This window comes from Lycium ferocissimum, chromosome 4, assembly GCF_029784015.1.
Source record: "Lycium ferocissimum isolate CSIRO_LF1 chromosome 4, AGI_CSIRO_Lferr_CH_V1, whole genome shotgun sequence".
NCBI classification, from domain to species: Eukaryota; Viridiplantae; Streptophyta; class Magnoliopsida; order Solanales; family Solanaceae; genus Lycium; species Lycium ferocissimum.
Window position 1 is genome coordinate 68,076,770 of NC_081345.1, and position 22,793 is coordinate 68,099,562.

Consider the following 22,793-nt stretch of genomic DNA (forward strand, 5'->3'; position numbering starts at 1 on the left):
CCCAATGAGTACCTTTCAATGTTAGTCAACTTTGCTTAATCAATGCGAACATCTTGTTAGCCCAGTTCCAAATGTGAATGCCCATGGATTTGACCTATAGCTAACTATGAAGTAGATCTGTGTAACATGTTCTGTGTCTATAGGATGCTAGTTACTGTATGAGATAGGAATAATCTAATGCATTTAGTGTTAATAGTTAATGCATTGCGAAGTAAAGATTAAAGCCATGAACATTGTTGTTGTTAAGTGTATGCTAAACTTAAACCCCTCCTTTTTTGTGTTAAGGTGTGATCATTGATTAATTGGTCATAAGAGTTTCTACATGTGTACTATGACTATGTGCTATGTATTAAAAAAAAAACGTAAAGCATGTCAACCTGTGCCTTCATCACCCTGTCACTCCTGTGTATGGATAACTGGGCCTGCAATTTTGGACTATGTGAAATACTGATCCTGGTTTGATTTGGTTGTATATGAGAAGGTTCTGATCTTACTATTGTGTTAAAAACTGAGTTTTACTTGGCATTTTGACTCTTAAACTAACTAAAAGGATCTGATTAACTTAAATTTAAGGATACCATTGCTTAATCAAGTCTGAAATACAATAACTGGATGTTGGCATGCCTCTATGTGTGACACAGTGTGATGATAAGTTAGACAGCTACAGTTGGGGTTTGTTTGGATTAAATGCTTTGTTCTGATTGTCTAATGATGGGTGAAGGGTGAACTTGCGGTTATATTAACCAATTTAGGTTGTTCATGTCATTGAAACATGCCTATGTTCATTTAGCTTTTTTGTAAGATAGCATAACTGGTTTTGCTAAATCTGTCCAAGTGTGGTGTCCATCTTAGCCTATGCTTGTTTATATATTGCCTACACTTATGTTTGTCATTCTCTCTTTGAATTTGAGGAAGTATAATATTGCTTGAGATAGGGACACTAAATATATTAATAAGAGGAAGGTCCTACATCTTTGGTTTGAAATCGAAATCTATTTGATATTAGTTTAAATATACTTCTATTGTGAATGACAAGTCTCTTTGCTCCTTTAACCCACATACGGTCTTGTAGTTTTGAGTCTGCTTATTGTTTATTTAGGTATAATGGGTCCTGTCTACTTAGGTTTGCCGTGTATGCATTGTCTTGGTAAAATATGATGAACTACATTGGCATTCTTGGTTAATCTCTCTTGCTCAACTCTGCAAATGTGCGGATTAACTTGTAAACCATGAGAAGAGCCCGTAATAGTTTCATTATGATTGTTTGAGGTCAATATCTGGTGAATTTTGGCCATTTATAGATCATTTTGAGGCTCAAAGCACTGCACTTTGGCTACTTTGTGTTGGTTGGTTACTATGGCATTTTGAGTTAAATTTTGGGAAGGTTCTTTGGTTTGTTACTTTGATGAACTGTTGCATCTTTAGAGATACCATTTTGGGGCTGGAATTTATTATATGCTTATGCTACATGTTAGCAACAACCAACGTTCTTGAATTGGATTTGAGGAAAACTTCCTGGAGCAAGCAGATGCTCTCAATTTGCCTTTGTTCTGCAAAAAATGAACAGATGATACTGCTTGTTTGAGAAGTAGTTTTGAAGAAATGCTTGGCTGTGTTTGATAGAAAATTGTAAAGTTGTTGTTTCCAATGGCTAAATTCGATTCTGCTTAAGTGTTTCAGTTTAGTTACTATTTTTCTTAAAGGTAATTCCTCTTTTTTCTAAAGCCTGCTTTTGTCCTAAAAGAATAACTTTCAAAACCTGCCTGCTGTATGTATCTGGACTGAATACTTTCTCTAAAGATTCCCTGATGGCCTTTCTCCTTGCCCTACATTGTATTACTTATCTTCTAATATAAGCCTGAAACTTGAGGTTTCCCATTATTGAACCATGATAAGGATATAGCCCAAAAAATTCTTATTCAAAAAAGGCAGAGTAACCTAAAAATGGTTGTAGTTGGACAAGGTGAATCAGAGTGTAACTCCAAAAAGGGTTGTTTGTTGTTTGAAGTTGTAGCTCTGGTAGTTCATGTATGTCAAATATTGGTTGAATGTTAACTGTCCAAACCTTGACTGGCCAGGGTAGTAAAAATAATAATTTAGTTGCTTAAACAACGTATTTTACCTAAGACATTTAAGAACTGGTTTTCATGTTGTCAGATAAGTCTAAAGGCTTTCTCTTTCTTTCTAAAAAAGGATACTTGTTTTCTAGCGGCAACTTGTTTGGTATGATCCTATGTTTGGAGAAACTAGCGGCACCAAGAGGATCTTTGTGCCAGAGCAAGTTCCTGTTCAGGGTCAGATGATTATGCCAGAGGTCGATGAAGATATCAGAGAAGGAATGGAGAACCTGTTCGTGACAATAATCGAGGAGTATTGTAAGGAGGCCCCGAAGCAGATGCGAGACACCGACTATACGTGATGCCGAACCAGGAGAGATCTTGCGAGTGGACGGCCCATCCTTGGTTCGCCGGAGTCTTGGTAGTGTGGAATTGTAGTTTGTTTTCAAAATAGCATGATCAATTGAGGCTTGAATCATGCCTGTGCTCTTTTGTCATCCGCCTCTTTCTTTAAAAGCATTGAATGCTTCTTTAATGAAAATGCATTTCTATTTTTCTATTAAAATATCATATCTTACTTATACTCGCCTTTCTTTTTCAGCACTCAAACTAGTAAAAATATTCATTCTATGATTATGACATGTAACGAAACCGTTGAGCAAAGTACAAACGATGAACAAGATTACGAGGAATACGACGAAAGCATGATGCCTGAGAATCTTCCGCAAGAGATCGAGCAACTCGAGAATCAAAAGAAACCGAACTTGGATGAAACTGAGATAGTTAACTTAGGAGATAATGAAACAGTGAAGGAAACTCGGATCAGCATACACTTAGAAGCTGAACGGAAGCAAGAATTGTTGGAATTGCTTAAGCAGTATGTCGACGTATTTGCTTGGTCCTACGACGACATGCCCGGGCTGAGCACCGATATCGTCTCTCATAGGCTACCAACTGATCCCACCCGCCTGCCGATCAAGCAAAAGCCAAGGAATTCAAGCCCGATTTGAGTTTAACGATCAAAGAGGAAGTCACCAAGAAGATTGAAGCAAATGTCGTGAGGGTTACAAACTACCCTTCCTGGTTGGCCAACATTGTGCCCGTTCCAAAGAAGGACGGAAAAATCAGGATATGTGTGGATTATCGGGATCTCAACAAAGCTAGTCCTAAGGATGACTTCCCTCTTCCGAACATCCACATACTCATCGATAACTGTGCAAAACATGAGTTGCAATCATTTGTCGATTGCTTTGCAGGATATCATCAGATTTTGATGCATGAGGATGATGTAGAAAAGATGGCGTTTACCACTCCATGGGGAGTGTACTGCTACCGAGTAATGCCATTTGGCCTCAAGAAAGCTGGTGTGACCTACATGAGGGCCATGACTACTTTGTTCCATGATATGATTCATAAGGAGATCGAAGTCTACGTGGACGACGTCATTATCAAATCTCGAAGGAGTTCGGATCATTTCTTGACCTAAAGAAGTTCTTTGAACGATTGCGAGTACGACTTGAAGTTGAATCCGGCAAAATGTGTGTTTGGAGTTTATTTGGGAAAATTATTGGGATTCATTGTCGGCGAGAAAAGGTATAGAGTTGGATCCTTCAAAAATCAAGGAAATCCAAGACTTGCCTCCCCCGAAGAGCAAGAAAGATGTAATAATTTTCCTCGGAAGGCTCAATTACATTAGTCGATTCATCGCACAGTCAACAGTGATTTGTGAACCTATATTCAAGCTGCTGAAGAAAGATGATGTGACAAAATGGACAGAAGAGTGTCAGAAGGCCTTCGACAGAATCAAGGAGTACTTGTCCAGTCCACCCGTATTGGTCCCACCAGAATCGAGAAAACCTCTATTGCTGTACTTGTCCGTACTGGATGGTGCGTTTGGATGTGTGTTGGGACAACACGATGAGACGGGGAAAAAGGAGCAAGACATTTACTACCTAAGCAAGAAATTTACACCGTACGAGGTGAGGTACACTTTGTTGGAAAGCACGTGCTATGCTTTGACTTGGATCACACAAAAGTTGAGGCATTACCTATCTGCGTACACCACGTACTTGATCTCAAGGATGGATCCACTCAAATACATCTTCCAGAAGCCGATGCCTACGGGAAAATTAGCAAAATGGCAGATTTTGTTAAGTGAGTTTGATATCGTGTACGTAACTCAGAAGGCCGTCAAGGGACAAGCATTGGCGGATCACCTTGCAGAGAACCCGGTAGACAATGAATACAAGTCGCTTACAACTTATTTCCCTGATGAAGAAGTACTGTTCGCAGGAGAAGATATTTCAGAGCCTTACTCAGGATGGAGGATGTTCTTTGACGGAGCGTCAAATTTCAAAGGAGTCGGAATAGGAGCAGTTTTGGTTTCCGAGACAGGTCAGCACTACCCTATCTCGGCAAAGATCAGATTTCCCTACACGAACAATATGGCAGAATACGAAGCTTGCATCCTAGGGCTTAGGATAGCAGTTGATATGAACATCAAAGAACTTTTGGTAATAGGCGATTCCGACCTATTAGTTCATCAGGTACTAGGAGAATGGACCACCAAGACTGTCAAAATTCTTCCATACTTACATTGCGTGAAGGAGTTGTGCAAGCAGTTCAGAGAGATTGACTTCAAGCATGTCCCTCGAATCCAAAATGAGTTTCTTTGATGCCCTTGCGACATTGTCATCAATGATCCAACATCCGGACAAGAATTACATCGACCCTATCAAGGTAGAAATACACGATCAGCAAGCATATTGTTTTCATGTCGATGGGGAATTGGATGGCCAGCCATGGTACTATGACATTAAGAAGTTTCTCGAGACGAGAGAATATCCGGAAAATGCAACTAACAAACAGAAGCTGACCTTGAGGAGAATGGCAAATCACTTCTTCCTTAACGGAGAAATCCTATATAGGAGGACTTCAGATCTGGGATTGCTAAGATGTGTGGATGTCACAGAGGCGACGAGGTTGTTAGAAGAAGTACACGCAGGGACATGTGGACCCCACATGAACGGATTCACTTTGGCAAAGAAGATTTAGAGAGCGGGATACTTTTGGATGACTATAGAGAGAGATAGCATTTGCTATGTACAAAAGTGTCATCAATGTCAAGTTCACGGAGATTTCATTCGAGTTCCCCCAAATGAGCTCAATGTAATGGGCTCCCCTTGGCCGTTCGCCGCTTGGGGCATGGATGTGATTGGACCTATCGAACCCCCTGCATCAAATGGGCATCGCTTCATCTTGGTAGCCATCGATTATTTCACTAAATGGGTCGAAGCTTCAACGTATAAGGCAGTAACAAAGAAGGTGGTGGCAGATTTTGTTCGCAACAATATAGTTTGCCGATTTGGGATTCCAGAGTCAATTATCACAGATAATGCAGCTAATCTCAACAGCGATCTTATGAGAGAGACTTGTGAAAAGTTTAGGGTTGCCCACCGAAATTCCACAGCTTATCGACCATAGATGAATGGAGCAGTCGAGGCAGCGAATAAGAACATCAAGAAGATCTTGAGGAAGATAACGACGATCCGAGCGGTGGCATGAAAAATTGCCATATGCTTTGCTTGGTTACCGTACTGCTTGCTAGAACATCCACGAGGAGCAACTCCCTATATCTTTGGTATATGGCTCAGAAATTTGTGATACCCGCGAAGTAGAGATACCTTCTCTAAGGATTATCCAAGATGTTGGTTTGGACGATGCAGAATGGATACGTAGTAGACACGAACAGTTGATGCTCATTGATGAGAAAAGGATGGAAGTTGTCTGTCACGGTCAGCTTTATCAGAACAGGATGTACAAGGCATTTAACAAGAGAGTAAGGCCTAGGAAATTCGAACCAGGGCAGTTGGTTTTAAAGCGAATATTTTCTCATCAGGATGAAGCTAAAGGGAAATTCACACCAAATTGGCAAGGTCCATACGTGGTTCATCGAGTGCTTTCAGGAGGAGCATTGATTTTGCTAGAAATGGATGGTAAAGTGAGCACGAAGCCCATCAACTCAGACTCGATCAAGAAGTACTACATCTGAAGACATCCAAGCTAGCTTTTTTCTTTTCCGTTGTAATTTGCATTTCTATTGTAACAGAACTACGCTGACCTGACTTCCCATGGTGGGATACGTAGGCAACCCACATCGGGTCCGGTTTCTTGTAATAGAAAATCCCAAAACATTATCTTCATGTAACTGGAACTGCGATTCGACCTGATTTCCCTCGGTGGGATACGTAAGCAATCCCCACCGGATTCGGTCCCTTTATTAATCTTCCCCTTTATTGTAATTGAACTACGTTACGACCTGATTCCGTTTGGATACTTAGGCAGCCTGAGTCAGGCTCGGTCATTGCATTATTTTACCCCCTTTATTGTAATTGAACTACGTTACGACCTGATTCCCTTTGGATACGTAGGCAGCCTGAGTCAGGCTCGGTCACATCACATTACATATCATTTTCTTTTCTTTTTTACCCCCGAACTACGTACAGACCTGGTTCCTATTTGGGATACGTAGGCAACCTAAAAAGGTTCGGTCATACCCCTTAGGAAACCTTTCATTTGTAATGTAACTATAGATTAGGATCGGTCTCATCGTCAAAGACATCGCGACACTTGGCTTGAATATGAAGAAGCGTCGTCAGAGGAACAGACTATGCAAAGACACCGTTTGGAAGCAGGCATCAGAATGGAGAAGCTCAATGCGTTTCGGAATATGTCATAATCTAAAAAATGATAGAGTTTTATTGCATTTATACGTAGTATATATATACATGCATATCCGATTTCTAAAATACCATATTGTTTTCTTTCTTTCAAAGTGCATTTATGTATTTTTCCACCTACCAAGTCTCCAGACAGAGATCTCCGCAACCAAAGAAGCTCAAAGCATTCAAGTGACAAGGCTAGGGCCACGGTCGACACAAATCAACACCCCCTCCCAAACTAAGAACTTTTATTTGAATACAGGATTGACAGGAATTATGATGAGATGACATCGAAGCGAGCTTCCGGGGGAGGCATCACAAGATCCATCTCTACACCATGAGCCAAAATAACCTTCTCCTATTTTATTTTGTTATCTTGGCTTATTCATCTCTGAACGTTTTATTTAAATTCGCAGGTATCTCCGGAAACAGAGTCAAGGTCGATTAGTCGAAGATGGGGGCCCCCGTAGCAGCCTTGTTTCTTAATAATAACTCCGCCAAGCGGAGATCTACGTTCTAACCTTGTTAAAAAAAAAATAACTCCGCCAATCGGAGATGCGATCTAACTGCAACTAACTCCGCCACTCGAAGATACAATCTAACTGTGACTAACTTCGCCGGTCAGAGATACCATCTAATTGCGTCGACTAACTTCGCCAATCGAGGATACCGTCTAACAACGCCAATTACCCCGCCAATCGGGGACCGCCGTCTAACTTCGTCAACAACTCCGCCGATCGGAGATTTTTACTTTACATTACAGTTGCTCCGCCAGCCGGAAGCTTTTACATTACAGTTGCTCCGCCAGCCGGAAGCCTTTACATTACAGTTGCTCCGCCAATCGGAGATTTTTACTTTACATTACAGTTGCTCCGCCAGCCGGAAGCTTTTACATTACAGTTGCTCCGCCAGCCGGAAGCCTCTACATTACAATTGCTCTGCCAGCCGAAAGCTTTACATTTCAATCGCCCCGCAAATCGGTGCGTTCAATTCTAGTTTATCAACAATCCCTTCCTTTATTTCCTCATGTTATTATTACATTATAACTTTGAACTGCACGTGTATCTTTACATTTTTTGCGGATGAACACAATACAACATGGAACTATCTCTGCGACGTGGAACCGAGGCGCCCCGATGATGAGGACATCAAACTCACAAGTTTGAGTCAATGAATCCGCTCTCCGCTTTAGCTCGCCAACCAGTTTCTTTCATATTTTTTTTAGAAGTCACTTCTTTTGAGAATCTACATTCTAGAGACTCAGTCAAATTCTTCCGCGTCCTAAGGTCGTCATAATATGATACTGGGACAATTCTGAGGGTCAATCCTCTATGATGTGCTGGTAGGGTCCTATGACGGCACATAGATGCATTCGTGTAGAGTCTCGCTTATGGGTGTGTTGCGGCCGCCACATTTATAATTAAGAAGGTGCAAAAGTACATCCGGTCATCAGAAAGACCTTTTTCATCAGCAATCTTTTCCAAAATTTGACCACATCTTCCTAACAACATCTAGTGTCACCATAATTCGACACTGGGACAAAATTTTGAGGATCCCTCAAAATTTTCTATCTTCTCGTTTTCTTTGAAGCACATCTGAATTAATTCTCGTTCCCTTTAACATGTAGGGAACTCAGGGTCAAGCCAGCCATATTCCACACTAGCTATTTTCGCTCATGCTGAAACTACTACCCTTTCCATCTCCAAAACCTTGTGTTACCATAACTACAACACTGGGACAAATTTTGAGGATCACTCAAAAATTTTCAATAACTCAACCTTCCAAATCCCCAACAAAAGTATCATTCCCCTGTCTATAACAAGAAAGCCAGTGTCCTCATAATTCAGACACTAGGGGGAAATTTTGGGGACCTCTCCAAATTTTACCATATCCTTGTTTGAACTACATCGACCTGATTCTCTTGTGACTCGAGATATGTAGGCTACTCAGGAACCAGAGTTCGGTCGAATTCATAAATTCACCTCTCGATTCCCAAAAGAATTACTCTTTTTCAGTCGTCTCTATCCAAATTTGATTTACTCGTCGGAACAAAATCGGGTTTACGTCAACGTCTTCGTCCAAAGACTCTATCATCATCCTTGATCGAAGAGGGACAAGCTGTTGACACTCAATTTTGGCCCTCCCTTTTCGTTTAATTAATTTCACTATGCTTTTAGTCCTGAAAAATTTCCCAAACGAGTTAGGAATATTTGCACTAATTATTACACTATTTTTCGAGATATATCTCTCTAAAGTCAAGAGCATTTTTATTGTTTCTTAAAAAATGACTAAATATCATATTTTATAATTAAAAAGGACTAAACATCATTTTTTTATATAATTAAAATCATTCGAAAAATAATAATAATAATGTTGATATTCGTATATCAATATCGGCATTGGCATTTTTTCTTTAGTCCTACTTATTACCGTATTAATATTATTTGACTCTATTCTTTAAACTAAATGCGTATATTAAATTACTTGTGTCATAATTTATGTAGGTATGCATTTTGTGGGAATTAATTAAGACGAAGAAGCATATTTTAATTAATTGATTGAAATAGAGAGGGATTAGAAATTAAATCACCCAACCATAATAGTGGGTCAATTCCCTTCTCCCCTTTCTACAAAATCTGTGGCCCAAAAAATGACCAACTGGCCCAGCCCAATTCCCCACTAAACCGACCCGGCCCAAACCCCTAAACCAAACAGCCCCTAAGTATTTCATCTAACTAAACCCCTAACTCTTTCTCCTTCAACTTCGATCCCCTTTTCTCTCCCAAACCAAATGACCCCCTCTCTCTCTTCAACCACCGACACGCCATCGCCGCCACCCCGTCACTTCCATCACGTCTTCTCACCAACACCACGACGATCGACGCCGCAAAACCCCTTCCCTCTCTCTTGAATCGAAAAAAATAGTGAAATCTCGTCCATGAAGCCATAACCCCCCAAACCACGTCTCGATTGAAGTGGTAGGAAAGAGCCAATATAGGTCGTTGCAACCTCCAAAGAGGAATGCAATGGACCACCGTTCCAAGCTCGTTTTCTTTGATTCAATGGATCAAGCAAGAATCATGGGATTCTATCATTAATTTGGACCTCTATGCCTTACCATCTCTGAAAAGATAAGTCTCATCTCTTCATTTCATAACTTTTCTCCTCTTTTCCAACAATTCTCAGAAAACCGTCACTTTTCCCCTTCTTTTCTTTAATTTTGAATTTCGAACTTCAGCTGTGAGAGTCCAACAATCCAGCTATAAATAGAACCCTTAGTGAGCCATTTTAGAACAAGGTGGAGAACCACGAAAATCCCTTTTATTTTTCACAAGTTTTCCTCTCATAAAATTCCTTTTGTTAAAAACTTGTATTCTGTGAAAATCTTATTTTATTCTAAGTTTTTGATTGTCAAAATCCCTTCCTTTAGTTCTCGGCCGAGCAAGGACTGTTTAGAGCGGATTCGGAGACTTGACGACAACATTAGCCTCAGTTTGCTGTCACGAAGAAGGTAATCGTACTCGTCTTCTCTTCGTCTTCAATGTCGTAAAAGTAGAAATGTAGTCGTTCAAGTATTTCTCGTCGTTTATTTGGTTTAGTTGGCTGGAATGTGTTCCGCCCTCGTTTTGTTGTAAATTAGTGTAGAACGACTAATTTCGTCGAATATGTGTTTAACCCCGTTCGTTGCTCGCAAAAAGGTGATCTTCATCTCCTTTTTAATTTTTCTTGTTTCATTGTTTCCTTATGTATGTTTCAATTCCTGTTCGTTTGTTTTGATTTCTTGTTTAGTATAGTGGTTAGTATTTAGTCGTATGATCATATGTTAACTGCTTAGTGGTTTGCCTCTATGTTTGGTTTAAGGTTTAAGGTAGTTTGAAGTGTTAGTTTCATGTATGTTTAGGTGCTATTCTTCATCCCATTGTGTCTATGATTCAAATATAGTAGTATAGTTTAGAGCAGCTTGAAATATTAATCTATTATTTGCTTAGCATGCCTAATTATCGTTCTGCAATCTTGAGATATGCCTTGAGTTTAATTCAATGATCACTTGGTTTGAGTGCTAGTATGGTGTTAGCTCTATTTATGTGTTAATCTTGTATCTTTGTTATGGCTTAAGTTCGAGATTAGGTTGGATTAGTCGGTGTTAACGTGCACTTAACTTCATAGTTCTTCTGAAATGAAGAATATTAACCTATGCCTAGATAAGCTGGATTATTGACATTTGATCTTATGCTTATATAGCTTGTTTAAGGATCAAAATGATAAGTGTTTCGCTTAAGCTAGTTTTTTTTTATTTGTTAAGAGGATCTTGGCTTATCTGTTTCACAATGTGATTAAATGAAATGTCAACATGATTATTTGCCTAAGTTAGTTGCCAAATCTTGCCTTTGGTTCTGAGATGGCTCTCTGTTTGGCTTTGTATGTTTTAGCAGAAATAACATGTCCCAATGAGTACCTTTAAATGTTAGTCACTTAATCAATCAACATCTTGTTAGCCCAGGTTCCAAATGTGAATGCCCATGGACTTGACTCGTAGCTAATTATGAAGTAGATCACGTAGTAACATGTTGTGTCTATCGGATGCTAGTTACTGTATATGATAGGAATAATCTAATGCATTTAGTGTTAATAGTTAATGCATTCCGAAGTAAAGATTAAAGCCATGAAGATTGTTGTTGTTAAGTGTATGCTAAACTTAAACCCCTCCTTTTTTTTTTGTGTTAAGGTGTGATCATTGATTAATTGGTCATAAGAGTTTCTACATGTTTACTATGACTAAGTGCTATGTATTAAAAAAAAAAACGTAAAGCATGTCAACCTGTGCCTTCATCACCCTGTCCCTCCTGTGTATGGATAAGCGGGCTGCCAATTTTGGACTATGTGAAATCCGATCTGGTTTGATTTGGTTGTATATGAGAAGGTTCGATCTTACTCTTGTGTTAAAAACTGAGTTTTACTAGGCATTTTGACTCTTAAACTAACTAAAAAGGATCGATTAACTTAAATTTAAGGATACCATTGCTTAATCAAGTCTAAATACAATAGCTGGATGTTGGCATGCCTCTATGTGTGACACAGTGTGATGATAAGTTAGACAGCTATAGTTGGGGTTTGTTTGGATTAAATGCTTTGTTTTGATTGTCTAATGATGAGTGAAGGGTGAACTTGCGGTTATATTAACCAATTTAGGTTGTTCATGTCATTGAAACATGCCTATGTTCATTTAGCTTTTTTGTAAAATAGCATAAGCTGGTTTCTTTGAATCGTCAAGTGTGGTGTCCATCTTAGCCTATGCTTGTTTATATATTGCCTACACTTATGTTTGTCATTCTGCGAGAATTTGGGGAAGTATAATATTGCTTGAGATAGGGACACTAAATATGTTAATAAGAGGAAGGTCCTACATCTTTGGTTTGAAATCAGAAATCTATTTGATATTAGTTTAAATATACTTCTATTGTGAATGACAAGTCTTTTTGCTCCTTTAACCCACATGCAGTCTTGTAGTTTTGAGTTTGCTTATTGGTTATTTAGGTATAATGGGTCTTGTCTACTTAGGCTTGTTGTGTATGCATTGTCTTGGTAAAATATGATGAACTACATTGGCATTCTTGGTTAATCTCTCTTTCAACTCAACTCGCAAATGTGCGATTAACTTGTAAACCATGAGAAACGTAATAGTTTCATTATGATTGTTTGAGGTCAATATCTGCTGAATTTTGGCCATTTATAGATCATTTTGAGGCTCAAAGCACTTTTTTTTTGGCTACTTTGTGTTGGTTGGTTACTATGGCATTTTGAGTTAAATTTTGGGAAGGTTGCTGGTTTGTTACTTTGATGAACTGTTGCATCTTTAGAGATACCATTTTGGGGCTGGAATTTATTATATGCTTATGCTACATGTTAGCAACAACCAACGTTCTTGAATTGGATTTGAGGAAAACTTCTGGAGCAAAGCGAGATGCTCTCAATTTGCCTTTGTTAAAAAAATGAACGGATGATACACTTTGTTTGAGAAGTTGTAGTTTTGAAGAAATGATTGGCTGTGTTTGATAGAAAATTGTAAAGTTGTTGTTTCCAATGGCTAAATTCGATTCTGCTTAAGTGTTTCAGTTTAGTTACTATTTTTCTTAAAGGTATTTCCTCTTTTTTCTAAAGCCTGCTTCTGTCCTAAAAGAATAACTTTCAAAACCTGCCTGCTGTATGTATCTGGGCTGAATACTTTCTCTAAAGATTCCCTGATGGCCTTTCTCCTTGCCCTACATTGTATTACTTATCTTCTAATATCAGCCTGAAACTTGAGGTTTCCCATTATTGAACCATGATAAGGATATAGCCCAAAAAATTCTTATTCAAAAAAGAAACGGAGTAACCTAAAAATGGTTGTAGTTGGACAAGGTGAATCGAGTGTAACTCCAAGAAGGTTTGTTTGTTGTTTGAAGTTGTAGCTCTGGTAGTTCATGTATGTCAAATATTGGTTGAATGTTAACTGTCCAAACCTTGACTGGCCAGGGCAGTAAAAACAATAATTTAGTTGCTTAAACAAAGTATTTTACCTAAGACATTTAAGAACTGGTTTTCATGTTGTCAGATAAGTCTAAAGGCTTTCTCTTTCTTTCTAAAAAAGGATACTTGTTTTGTCTTCAAGATGCTCAAGATGCAGTTGAGTCATGACTATATTTTGGTCCAGAAATGTTATATCCCATATTTTGTGCATTGGGACAATCCGGTTTAATTATGATAAGTTAGGGTCCAAACCATTCCGGGATGCAAAGTCGGGATTTTTGACCTTCGATTTTATTTTGAGACATAAGTTGTTCATGAATTTTGTTTGCATGGGACACTTAGAAAATTTGGGACCAAAATTGGAATTAATGAAAGTTAAAAATCATGCATTTTTTCATGGTCTTAGCCGTGTGGCTTGAAGAAGGCCCACACAATTTGTGGACAATTTTAATTGGTCCAACACTTGTGTGGGCCATGGACACTTGGACAACAAGTCTTATATTAGCTCAAAAGATGACTACTACTTCATTCTCATCTCATCCAACACTTAGAAAAAAAAGGGAACCAAGAAGTTGAAGAGCAAGGCTCTCGGCCAAACGAGGAAAAAATCAACTCCAATTCTAGCCATCCCAAAAATAATTCCTTGGTGCTAATCCACTAATTTGAGGTCCCTAAGTAACGTGGAAGCGTTGTTCGGGTCATCCAACCATCTGTTGTGTCAATTGCAAACCCTATCCTATTTGGGGAGTTGAAGAAGAAAGGTAAGAATTAATCATGTTTTATGTGTTATAAAGGTTGTATGAATGTTGTAGTATGTTAAAATGGAGGAAAATCATGAAATAGGGGATGTTGGAAGTGAGTTGTGTGTATGGTGTGTTAGCCGTGTGAAGGGTGTGTGTGTTGTGTTGTGTTGAAGCAATAAATTGAAGTCTAGATAGCATGTTGTGATCATTGTAGGGTGAAGAAATGAATGAGAATCATAAGTATGTGCATATGTAGTGTTGGCCGAATGTAGGTCATACCATGTGACAAGAATGAATTAATATTGCTTATTGTTTTAGTTGTTGTCGTTATGAATTCCATGTTGACGATAAGAGTTTAATGACTCGAATTAATGTTGTAAGTGTTGTGGGCTTAATTGGAGGTTATTGTGCATTTGACGTAATTTATGTGTTTATGGGAATGACATTGTTAGAGTGTGGATTGTTGGTGCAAATCATGACTCGGAAGTCGGAAGTGTGTTATAGTTGAGGTTCTCGGGTTTGGGGCTGGTTTCGGGTAAATTGGAGCAATTGTTGGAAATGTTGTATGAATTGTTTAAAATGTCTTTGAATGTTGTTAGTATGGGTTCGGATTGGTATTTGAATGTATGAGCGTTGATGTTGGCTTAAATGTAGCCGTCGAATTGAATATATTGAAAGTTGTTGAATGATGAAAAAGAGAGTTACTAATGTTATATTGCCTTTCGGATTGATTATTGATGTTGTTAGGTTGGTTGTTGTTGTTGTTGTTGTTGATTTGGCCGAGTTAAATTCTCGGGGTTGGTCTATTTACAGGGGAAATGCTGCCCAAATTTCTGTAGAATTAAGGGCTAATGTGGAATTAAATGCCCAAATGTTTATAGCTAATGGTTGGCATATTATGAATTGTTTGTAGACCTTGGGCAGCCCGAGGCGTAGGTTGAGGTTAGCTTGAGTTTGGAGTAGCTTTGGAAGCGTTCAAGGTATGTAAAGCGCAACCCTTCCTTCTTTTGGCATGCCTTAGTCGTAAATGGGCTATGATACGAGCCTCGACGAAATTCTACTCTCGCGATCCGACCATGTCTGTGATTATTATTTTTTTCTTGGTCTTCGTATGCTTGATAAGATGAAATATTGGCCCTTATGTCTTTTGTATGACTAAGTTTCAAAAGTTGCATAAAAGTTTGGTTTTAAAAGAATTTTGTTCCTAAATGATTCCGAAAACTACGAAAGTCCGTAACTTTCACAGACAGAACCGGATCGCTTCGATATGCTCAAAAATTATTCCATGATGTATGATGACTATGTTTTCCATAGGCGGGCCCGACTCGGGTCGACACCCCTCCGTGGGCCCCGCGACTTTCTTTATGTACTTTGACGATTTTTGAAAGGGTATGATATGACTATTATTCCGATTTCAAGTACGATCAGGTTACTTATCTTTCGAGTTTGCAATAATGATTCGATAACATATGATGACTATGATTTTCGTAGGCGGGTCCCGGATTGAGTGGACGCTCGTCCGTGAGTCCCGCGATCTTCTTGTAAAATTCTGACGGCTTTTGAAAGAATTCGATATGACCATCTTCCCGACCCCCGAGTATGATTACTTATTTGTCTGTTGAGTCTGAAATAAGGATTTTATGTATGTGATTTTGATATGTTCCCGAGTGACGTTCGGGCGAAAATCTGATTTGACTACTGTTTTGGCCTATAAACGATGGTTCGTTTCGATTAACCTACTAAGTCTTTGAAAATGTTTTAAACTGTATTTGGCTACTTATGATTCTGCTCGTGCATTCTGTTGTTACGTTTTTCGCCGAGTCCCGGGCCGGTATGTGGTGTTACCGCTGGATTCTTGACCGCGGTATGTGATGTGATGTTGCCGCTGGATTCTTGGCCGCGGTATGTGATGTTGCCGCTGGATTCTTGGCCGCGGATATGTATGTGTGATATTGACCGATTGGGTACTTGACGCGGTATGTGTATATGTGATTTCGACGATTACCGGATTATGATCATTCGGTTAATGTCAGTTCATATGATATGTTTGATTTTTCGTATGTATGAGACAGAAATGTTTTCCAAAGAAAGCTAAGCATTTTGGCATCTGGATATGCACTTACTTTCTGTACTTCGGTTATAACTCAGATTTGCTTACTGTATCTTTTGGCTTTGCATACTCAGTACATATTCCGTACTGACCCCCTTTCTTCGGGGGCTGCGTCTCATGCCCGCAGGTACAGACGTACAGTTCGGTGATCCGCCCGTCTAGGACACCTATCCTGCTGTTGGAGAGCTCCCTTTATTCCGGAGCCTACATTTTGGTATATATTCTCCCGTTGTGTATGTATTTGTGTATTCAGGGGTACGGCGGGGCCCTGTCCCGTCATATGATTCTGTTGTTCTGTTTAGAGGTCTGTGGACATAGATGTGGGTTATGTACAGTTTGGTTCGGATGCGTTGAGTAAGTTGTGTTTGGGCGGCCCATCCGCCGTGGCAGCCTTGTCGGCTGCGTGTATGTATGCTTTGCTACGTTATGTATATTATGACAGCCTTACCGGCTTTTGTGCAGTTTATATGTTTGTATGTGACAGTTTGGAACCACGTATGATCTCTATGTCGGTATAGATTGTTTGTGCTGATTTCGGTTATTGAGTGCGTATGGGTGCCCAGCTCGAGCACTAGTCACGGCCTACGGGATTGGGTCGTGACAGAAGTGGTATCAGAGCAGTTCGTCCTCGGAATGTCTACAGACCGTGTCCAGTAGAGTCTTGTTTATCGGTGTGTTCTGCACCACATCTATAAACCGGAAGCTACAGGGCATTTAAGATTTTATCTTTCCTTATGATCTTAGATCGTGCGATAGAGCTGTGTTATCAGGATAACTCTTCTCTGACGAAATTTTATGATTTCAGCGATGCCTCCGAGGAAGGCCACAGCTGCCCAGAAGGGCAAGTCTACAGCAGCAGCTGAGACCAGCCGGGCCCGGATAGCTACTAGGGCCCGTGCCCAGCTTGAGCCGGAGATTGTGCCTCCGATGGCTAGTTCTGCTACCCTGCCAGTATCAGAGGGATTTGGAGCAGCCACAGCTGCAGGACAGGGGGCGGCTCCACCGCCAGCCCCTGAGGTTCGAGCACCCGAGCCTCCGGCTCCTCAGCCAGGGGCGGAGGATCGGGCGATGCGAGATGCGGTTCGGTTATTGACCGAACTGATGGCGGCCCAGGTTCACAAGCACGGATCAGGGGGTGATCGTGCGGATAGATATGACAGTCAGAGGGCCCGTGATTTTCTGCTTTGTGGCCCACCAGAGTTTTTTGGGTCAAAGCCCGCAGAGGACCCTCAGGAGTTCATCCGGCAGATGCAGCGTACACTGCGATTGATTAGTGCTTCCGAGACAGAGTCGGTTGAGATGGCATCCTATCGGTTGCACGATGTAGCGGCTAACTGGTACGAGTCCTGGATGTTGTCCAGAGGTGAGGGTGCCCCTCCAGCAGTATGGGGCGAGTTTACAGAGGCCTTCCTGGCCCATTTTCTACCTCAGGAGGTGAGGCGGGCCAGGGTAGACAGATTTCTGCTGTTGAGGCAGGGGGGCAGGAGCGTCCGGGAGTATAGTCTGGAGTTTGATTCGCTGGCCAGATATGCGCCCGCTTATGTAGCTGATATGACTGACCGGATGCACCGGTATGTGATAGGGCTGGATGACTACTTGGTTGACAGTTGTACGGTGATGGCGGCCCAGTCAGGGATGGACATTGCACGGATTCAGGCACATGCCCAGGGTAGGAGGAGCGACACGAGGGCGTCGGCCCCCCGATAGAGATTATGATGGGGGCCGGCCAAGAGGGCTGGGTCTGCCGGGTGCGGAGAGTCTCGGCGAGGGCGGCCTTAGCGATGGCATAGCAGACACCCCTTCCCCGGACACGAGTACACCCCCACGGCTCCCGGCCGGAGACCGGATGGTGTGGGGTATTTAGAGGCGGGGCGAGCTCCGGAGCTTCGGGCTCACGGATGGACATAGGTTCCGACGGTGAGGCTACCCCTACCCCGATGTTCTTGCGCGGGAGACGCCACTCGGGGGGGGGGGGGGGGGAATGTCGTCATGCCACGGGTGCTTGCTTTACACGTGGCCGCGGGGCAGGCCACTATATGAGATGTCCACCGCTCGGGGGCGGTGCGGGGGGCGGCCACGGCCTCACCCGGGTCAGTTGTCGGTTCGTCTTCCCCTTCTGTATCTACGCGCCCGATGGGGCGGGGCACACCGACGCTAGCCGGCCGGGGCAGAGGCCGTGGCGGAGCCTCCAGTTCTGGCGGTCTATCGAACCGCCTATATGTGTTGACCGTGGACGAGGATCGGGCGCCACCGTATGCGGGTACGGGTAATTTAGACTCTTTAATTGGTTATCTTGATTGATGTATAACCAAGTTTGTGATAATTGTAAAAGAAACTCCCCGAGTGTTTATAAGATCCCGTAGGCTAATTTAACATTCGAGGACGAATGTTCTAAAGGGGGGGAGGATGTTATATCCCGTATTTTGTGCATTGGGACAATCCGGTTTAATTATGATAAGTTAGGGTCCAAACCATTCCGGGATAAAAAGTCAGAATTTTTGACCTTCGATTTTATTTTGAGACATAAGTTGTTCATGAATTTTGTTTGCATGGGACACTTAGAAAATTTGGGACCAAAATTGGAATTAATGAAAGTTAAAAATCATGCATTTTTTCATGGTCTTAGCCGTGTGGCTTGAAGAAAATTGGTCCAACACTTGTGTGGGCCATGGACACTTGGACAACAAGTCTTATATTAGCTCAAAAGATGACTACTACTTCATTCTCATCTCATCCAACACTTAGAAAAAAAAAGGGAACCAAGAAGTTGAAGAGCAAGGCTCTCGGCCAAAGGAGGAAAAAATCAACTCCAATTCTAGCCATCCCAAAAATAATTCCTTGGTGCTAATCCACTAATTTGAGGTCCCTAAGTAACGTGGAAGCGTTGTTCGGGTCATCCAACCATCTGTTGTGTCAATTGCAAACCCTATCCTATTTGGGGAGTTGAAGAAGAAAGGTAAGAATTAATCATGTTTTATGTGTTATAAAGGTTGTATGAATGTTGTAGTATGTTAAAATGGATGAAAATCATGAAATAGGGGATGTTGGAAGTGAGTTGTGTGTGTGGTGTGTTAGCCGTGTGAAGGGTGTGTGTGTTGTGTTGTGTTGAAGCAATAAATTGAAGTCTAGATAGCATGTTGTGATCATTGTAGGGTGAAGAAATGAATGAGAATCATAAGTATGTGCATATGTAGTGTTGGTCGAATGTAGTAGTCATACAATGTGACAAGAATGAATTAATATTGCTTATTGTTTTAGTTGTTGTCGTTATGAATTCCATGTTGACGATAAGAGTTTAATGACTCGAATTAATGTTGTAAGTGTTGTGGGCTTAATTGGAGGTTATTGTGCATTTGACGTAATTTATGTGTTTATGGGAATGACATTGTTAGAGTGTGGATTGTTGGTGCAAATCATGACTCGGAAGTCGGAAGTGTGTTATAGTTGAGGTTCTCGGGTTTGGGGGAGTGGTTTCGGGTAAATGGAGCAATTGTTGGAAATGTTGTATGAATTGTTTAAAATGTCTTTGAATGTTGTTAGTATGGGTTCGGATTGGTATTTGAATGTATGAACGTTGATGTTGGCTTGAATGTAGCCGTCGAATTGAATATATTGAAAGTTATTGAATGATGAAAAAGAGAGTTACTAATGTTATATTGCCTTTCGGATTGATTATTGATGTTGTTAGGTTGGTTGTTGTTGTTGTTGTTATTGATTTGGCCGAGTTAAATTCTCGGGGTTGGTCTATTTACAGGGGAAATGCTTCCCAAATTTCTGTAGAATTAAGGGCTAATGTGGAATTAAATGCCCAAATGTTTATAGCTAATGGTTGGCATATTATGAATTGTTTGTAGACCTTGGGCAGCCCGAGGCGTAGGTTGGTTAGCTTGAGTTTGGAGTAGCTTTGGAAGCGTTCAAGGTATGTAAAGCGCAACCCTTCCTTCTTTTGGCATGCCTTAGTCGTAAATGGGCTATGATACGAGCCTCGAGGAAATTTTACTCTTGCGATCCGACCATGTCTGTGATTATTATTTGTTTCTTGGTCTTCGTATGCTTGATAAGATGAAATATTGGCCCTTATGTCTTTTGTATGACTAAGTTTCAAAAGTTGCATAAAAGTTTGGTTTTTAAAAGAATTTTGTTCCTAAATGATTCCGAAAACTACGAAAGTCCGTAACTTTCACGAACAGAACCGGATCGCTTCGATATGCTCAAAAATGATTCCATGATGTATGATGACTATGTTTTCCATAGGCGGGCCCGACTCGGGTCGACACCCTCCGTGGGCCCCGCGACTTTCTTTATGTACTTTGACGATTTTTGAAAGGGTATGATATGACTATTATTCCGATTTCAAGTACGATCGGTTACTTATCTTTCGAGTTTGCAATAATGATTCGATAACATATGATGACAATGATTTTCGTAGGCGGTCCGGATTGAGTGGACGCTCGTCCGTGAGTCCCGCGATCTTCTTCTGTAAAATTCTGACGGCTTTTGAAAGAATTCGATATGACCATCTTCCCGACCCCCGAGTATGATTACTTATTTGTCTGTTGAGTCTGAAATAAGGATTTTATGTATGTGATTTTGATATGTTCCCGAGTGACGTTCGGCGAAAATCTGATTTGACTACTTTTTTGTCCTATAAACGATGGTTCGTTTCGATTAACCTACTAAGTCTTTGAAAATGTTTTAAACTTGTATTTGGCTACTTATGATTACTCGCTCGTGCATTCATTTGTTACGTTTTCACCGAGTCCCGGCCGTATGTGTGTGTTATCGGATTCTTGACCGCGGTATGTGATGTGATGTTGCCGCTCGGATTCTTGGCGCGGTATGTTATGTTGCCGATGGATTCTTGGCGGCATATGTATGTGTGATATTGACCGCCGGGTACTTGACCGCGGTATGTGTATATGTGATTTCGACGGTCACGGATTATGATCATTCGGTTAATGTCGGTTCATATGATATGTTTGATTTTTCGTATGTATGAGATGAAATGTTTTCCAAAGAAAGCTAAGCATTTTGGCATCCGGATATGCACTTACTTTACGTACTCGTTCGGTTATAACTCGGTTTGCTGATCTTTTGGCTTTGCATACTCGGTACATATCCGTCCGACCTCCTTTCTTCGGGGTCTCATGCCTTCGCAGTACGAACGTACGATTCGGTGATCCACCCGTCTAGGACACCTATCCTTGTTGGAGAGCTCCCTTTATTCGAGCCTACATTTTGGTATATATTCTTCCGTTATGTATGTATTTGTGTATTCGGGGGTGCACGGGGGGCCTGTCCCGTCATATGATTGATTACATTGTTTAGAGGTCTATGGACATAGATGTAGGTTATGTACGGTTTGGTTCGGATGCGTTGAGTAAGTTGTGTTTGGGCGGCCCATCCGCCATGGCGACCTTATTAGAACGTATATGTATGCTTTGCTACGTTATGTATATTATACGACCTTACCGGCTTTTGTGCAGTTTATATGTTTGTATATGACAGTTTGGAACCACATATGATCTCTATGTCGGTATAGATTGTTTGTATGCTGATTTCGATTATTGAGTGCGTATGGGTGCCCAGCTCGGGCACTAGTCACGGCCTACGGGGTTGGGTCGTGACAAGAAATGGGTAAAATACTCTCTCTGAGGCATGTTTCTTAGAATTAGGATTTTTGCTAGTTCAAGTCCTTGAAAAACTGTTTGTGTTTCCTTCTTGTTGCTCAATATGTGATACCTACCTTGATTATATGACTGTGGTTTTGAATAATGATTAGGGATTGAATACCATATAATTGTTTCCCATCTACGATTCCTCTATATGGCCCATAAGTGAATGATCTGGATATGTTGACCCATGTTTGGTTTTCAATCTTCTTCCACTTGGTCATGTATCTTTGAGGAGTCCTGTATGGTTTCAGTGTCCTAGAGCCTCTTAAATTAGTCTATTAAGGACAACTATACTTCATTGTATTCTCTGGATGTTGAAACTACTTCAAAGAAGGAAAATACATCTCATATTTCAGCACAATTAAAGGCTTTTCTTTGGCAGTTTCCTAGTTGAACCTTTCTCTTATATTGCTTGACTGAAGACCAAGGCAAGCTTTAGGTTCGGTTTATCCTCCTCGAATAGTCCGCCCTGCCAAGGTTCTAGAAACCTTTGGACCCTATGCTGCATTGAAAATAAGAGGGTGGTAGCCTCCTTTGTTGTTTTGACTTTTGAACTATGTGTTTGGTCTAATGTTCAAGAATCAGTCTCTAAGCCAAGTTTTCTTTCAAAATTCTTAGTTGCATGGTGTCTTAATCCCTTGGCAACTGGTTTCAAGTGAGTAATTTCCAAACAGTTGGTTAAGTTGTTAGTTTGTTTAAAGGTCTGGATTGTTGATACTCAAAATCAAGAATATGTTCCTCTATTTTGAGCTTAAATGACTTAATTTTTTTTTAAAGATTTTGGAACATTTAAAATTTACATATAAAAGGGTTAACAAAAATAAGTATAAAAGTAGGGAGAGTTGCCCTCTTCCTTAAGAAGTTCTCTGTAAGAGAAGGGCTTGAATGTAGGATATGTTTCTTTGCTAGTTTCGTTATAATGAAGTCACGTATGGAGGAAGGATTAAGCATGCTTAAACAACGGTAGCACATTGAATACA

The 22,793-nt window shown here is 40.8% G+C and overlaps 2 protein-coding genes across 2 annotated transcripts; both read left to right on the plus strand.

Moving 5' to 3' along the window:
- Nucleotides 1-4,754: 4,754 nt before the first annotated feature.
- Nucleotides 4,755-5,111, plus strand: LOC132054290 (uncharacterized). Its single transcript, XM_059446333.1, has one exon. It carries the CDS (start codon nt 4,755-4,757, stop codon nt 5,109-5,111), a length of 357 nt encoding a protein of 118 aa, XP_059302316.1.
- A 117-nt stretch (nt 5,112-5,228) lies between these two features.
- Nucleotides 5,229-6,108, plus strand: LOC132054291 (uncharacterized). Its single transcript, XM_059446334.1, has 2 exons — nt 5,229-5,504; nt 5,665-6,108. Exons 1-2 carry the CDS (start codon nt 5,229-5,231, stop codon nt 6,106-6,108), a joined length of 720 nt encoding a protein of 239 aa, XP_059302317.1.
- The last annotated feature ends 16,685 nt before the right edge of the window (nt 6,109-22,793 follow it).